At 34.6% G+C, this 4,314-nt stretch overlaps 1 protein-coding gene across 1 annotated transcript; it reads right to left on the bottom strand.

Annotated features, from left to right (window-relative positions):
- Positions 1 to 3: 3 nt before the first annotated feature.
- Positions 4 to 3,844, bottom strand: LOC110414834 (GroES-like zinc-binding dehydrogenase family protein; the record flags this gene model as incomplete). Its single annotated transcript, XM_021426246.2, has 8 exons — positions 3,770 to 3,844; positions 3,105 to 3,427; positions 2,753 to 2,835; positions 2,575 to 2,650; positions 2,425 to 2,486; positions 2,020 to 2,115; positions 1,746 to 1,907; positions 4 to 102 (listed from the first exon to the last, which is right to left on the bottom strand). Coding segments are annotated over exons 2-8 (786 nt in total), but the record flags the coding sequence as incomplete, so codon positions are not given.
- Between the last annotated feature and the right edge of the window lie 470 nt (positions 3,845 to 4,314).

Below are 4,314 nucleotides of genomic sequence, written 5' to 3' on the forward strand. Positions count from 1 at the left end.
AATAACACATCTCAGACACTTTCCTTCTCTCATGAGACTGAAAGCTTTGTTGATATCCTCAAATGGCAGATCATGTGTGATGAACTCATCTATCTGGATTTCCTGTGGAAATGAGTTATCAAGTCAACACATAATGTTTTCTGCTCTTACAAAACATAAATACACATCCCTAGCCCTAGCAAGCTTGTGGAATGTCACTGAAGATTTATAAGAATTAGTGGGCTTCAAGATTGACATTTAAAGTATCACCTTAGATGAGATACCCAAATGACCAACCATCACAACTAAATTTCCCTTTTTATGAGAAATTTTATTGGAGACTTCATTAACTTGTGTTCCTTCCATTGCTAATAGAATTCCCTTAGTATCATATATTAAGTAGCCTGTAGACATGCATTATTATTGTTGCACATTCATTTGTGCAAAGCATTGACTGCATGCATTTGAACAGTTCAGTCTAAATTTCTCTGCAAGTTTCTTTGACTTTTCTCAATCTATACAGTTTGTCAATTTAATGAGATCTTGGTTAGATGATAGTAGACACACAAACATTACAGTAAGCCATATCTTTGTCAATTTAATGTGACTTTTCTCTGTCTATGCATTTTGTCAATTCAATGAGATCCTGGTTATATGATAGTTGACATACAGACATTACAGTAAGCCATACCTTGAGCACTGATGGACTAGAAAGTTGCATAATAGATGAACTTTTTGCTAATACAATCTTTTGATTTCATAGCAAGTAGCCAATATTTTCTCTGAAGGACCAATTCTCTGAAATAATCTTAAAAGATGGTAAAATCCACTTATGGTTCCTAACTTTTTATTCCAGTTCCACTTGATCAGTTGCTAACCTTTGAATTTTCTAATTTGGATCCTTAACTTTCTAAAATGGTTCCATTTTGATCATTTCATAAAATTGTTTGGTTAAAATTGATGTCACATTCATGTTCTAAATTATGTGATACGCCACGTGGACATTCCCTTGGCATTCTATGTGGACATTTTTCTCAGGTATTAATGGAATAATATAACGTAAGGACCAAAGTGGAATCACATTAAAAGGTTAAGGACCCAAATGGAATAATTCAGAAGTTAGGGACTAAAGTGGAACTAGAATGAAGACCATGGATGGAATTTACCCCATAAAGGTCATGTAAAATAAAATTAAGTTATGGAGATTGGAGCAAGGGGTTCCTTTTCAAAGGGTTATCCATATAAGAAAGAAGACCATGAAATTGCTCTGCTGTTTTCAACTTAAAAAAGGTTCAAGACCGAAAACTGAAATCACCAAAGTATTCGTTCATTTATTTATGCTACAATGTAATAATGTTGCTATCTCTCATTTGCTTTTTAATCCAAACCAGTAATTGCTCTACAGGCTTTGCTAATGATAATTTAACCATTTCATTTGTCTTTTTTTGCCTTGTGCAATATTCTAAAACCATCTGATCGTAGGCAACACACATTTAAGTTAAAATTGAGTGCTTTAGGACTCATTCAAGCTATAAAGCTATACTATGCAAATCAAGGAACTTTCTGGCTATTATAGTAAGAGCTGTGTTCTATATACAGGGACGGGATATATGCCCTAAATTTCACTACTGATGAGATGTCTTGTACTTTAGAACCCAAAAAGTTAGCACAGTCCAAAAAATAAACTAATAAAGGAAAAAACTACTAACTATGCTATTTGTAATAACTATGCATCAATTCACAGGAAGTTCTCTTGCAATTCTTACCTTGTTCATGTACTTCTCTACTAATGATGGAAGATCAGATTTAGGTTTCCATCCTCCAAATAGAGATCCTTTCAATGTTTTTCCCGAAAGGAATGCTGAATAGTGAGCTGCTATTTCAGGCTTCATTTTTGGTACACCAAGAGTAACTGTCAAACCCCAACCCTATGAGACAACAGAGGACTGGAAAGTTTCAGTTTCTTGTTTTTTTTTTTTTTGAAAGTTTCAGTTTGCTTTAAACAGAGAAGAGTTAACAGATAATATGAAGAGAAATTACATCACAGCACGATTGCAATGCAGTAGCTACTGTTCCAGTATCACCTATGCATTCAAAGGAGTAATCTGTCCCTCCACCAGATATGCGCTTAATAACCTGGATTATTTTTTTAGAAAAAAAAAAATTGAATTTTAGTTTCCCATCGCATTGTCTAAGATTTCAATACTGCTTTTTTTTGTTTGTGTGTGCATGCATGGTTGAGCACACGGACAAGTATATATCTATGCTTGTTTCTGCAGCAACCTTACGCTAGCTACCATAAGTCATGTAAGAGGCATAATCAGTGATGATGTTATCTTTCTATTGAGATCATACAGCCTTTTGAATATCATTATATAATATGGATATATATTCAACAATATTATAAAAGAATTTTCTAATTTTTATTGCTCCTTGAATGAATACCTGCTGAATTGGTTCTTTACAATCCTTGGGGTTCAAAAATTCTGTTACTCCAAAAGCCTTTGCTGCAACCATAACAACACATCATTTTAGAGAATTTTCAACGGCACAGAACTCAAAAACCCATAACTTGGAGTGCAATATTTATATTACCTTTTTCGTACTTTTCAGGATTAGTCTCAACGCCAATTATTTGAGATGCTCCCCTAAGTTTGGCACCTTGTGCAACCTAATCATAGAAGCTTTGTAATAATTTATCAAAATGGATCAAATATGGCTGACAGATCATTACAGCACTGAGCTTGTCATTAAGCACTCTACTTATACTTACAGCAAGGCCTACAGTTCCAAGACCAAATATCACCACAGTTGATCCTTTAGATATATCAGCAACATTCCAAGCTGCACCAAGACCTAAAACCAAAGCTTTGATTGTCAAGTCTAGTCAACTATAATTGAGAATTAATTCTATTGAGACAAACTTATATTGCTCAAGAATATATAAGTTAGCTCAGGAAAGTAGGAAACCCATGGAACCCCAAAGATTTTAGTAATTTCTTTCAAGCATTAGCTCTTCGTAAAGGTTTCAACATATATTCATGCTACTTCATCCGTTAAACAGAAAGATAGAAACAGAGAGCTGCACCCTGAATTCTGCAATATCATACTAAAAGTTCTGTTACCTGCAGCTACTCCACAACTGAGTAGGCATATTTTCTCCAGAGGTGCATGTGGACTGACTTTGACAGCACATCCAGAGTGCACAACTGTATATTCACTGAAACTTGAAACTGCACAATAATGATAAACAGGTTCCCCTTTAACCGAGAAGCGTGTCCTCTGATCGCTGTGCATTACACCTTTTCTTTCCAAACCCAGAACTTGGCACATGTTACTTTTACCTGATGTGCAGTGAATGCATGTCTTGCATTCTCCAGTGAATACTGTAAGCACATGGTCCCCCTCCACAAATTCAGTCACTCCCTTGCCCACACTCTCAACAATCCTGCAAAACACCACTAAACTATAATCCCACTTTCTTTTTTCAACTGTGTAATGAGCATATGAAAGTCAATATAAACATAAAAAAAGAAAAAGTAATGCCGTATACAGCAAGGATATCCTTATTTTTAAAAATCTCAGAAATTCTAGTGGAGTTCTAGTTGACTCTGCAATTGCTGTGGCACATTATATGTGGTACATTAAGCAGTAGTATATACAAATCTTTTTATCATGGTTTAATTAATTGTCTCCAATATTTGTTCAAACAGAGAGAGCAAGGGCTTCAAGTTTAAATGAACAAGGGCTTGTAAAGAACAATTAAAACCAGAAAGGTTGCAGAACTGACCCTGATGCTTCATGGCCAAATATCCGAGGAAATATAGCCTGCAAATCAACATGCTCTGTTAGATATACAAGCCAATGTTAGAACAGAAATGGTAGAAAAAATTTTGAAGAACAGATAAGAAGAAGTGTTTCTGTGGATCAAAACTAATAGAACAAGAATTTGTTTCGCCAGCCACACTTTGAACTATCTTTTGAGAGAAAATACAATCAAGATTTAAACAGAAACTATAGCAACATCATTATTATGAAGAAGACATTGAATCAACTAGAATATTTTTCCCCGCAAACTTCTTACTATTTGGAGAGTCAACTAGAATCTTTACCACCCAAATTTCTTTCTATTTTGAGCTCTTATGATGGCATCTCATCCTTATTCATTGAACATGACATCAAATACATGAATAACTAATCTTTTTTTTTTTTCACTTTCTAAGATGGGGACTCCAATCTTATGCAAGGGAAAGTTAGGTAAGATAGAGAGGAAGGGAACACAATCAGAGTTAAACTATAAGTATAAAAAATGGGAAAAAAAATTGGGACTAAAAT

The sequence above is a fragment of the Theobroma umbraticum genome, unplaced genomic scaffold (genome assembly GCF_002168275.2).
Source record: "Theobroma umbraticum cultivar Fairchild unplaced genomic scaffold, ASM216827v3 scaffold_147.0, whole genome shotgun sequence".
Classification (NCBI taxonomy): Eukaryota; Viridiplantae; Streptophyta; class Magnoliopsida; order Malvales; family Malvaceae; genus Theobroma; species Theobroma umbraticum.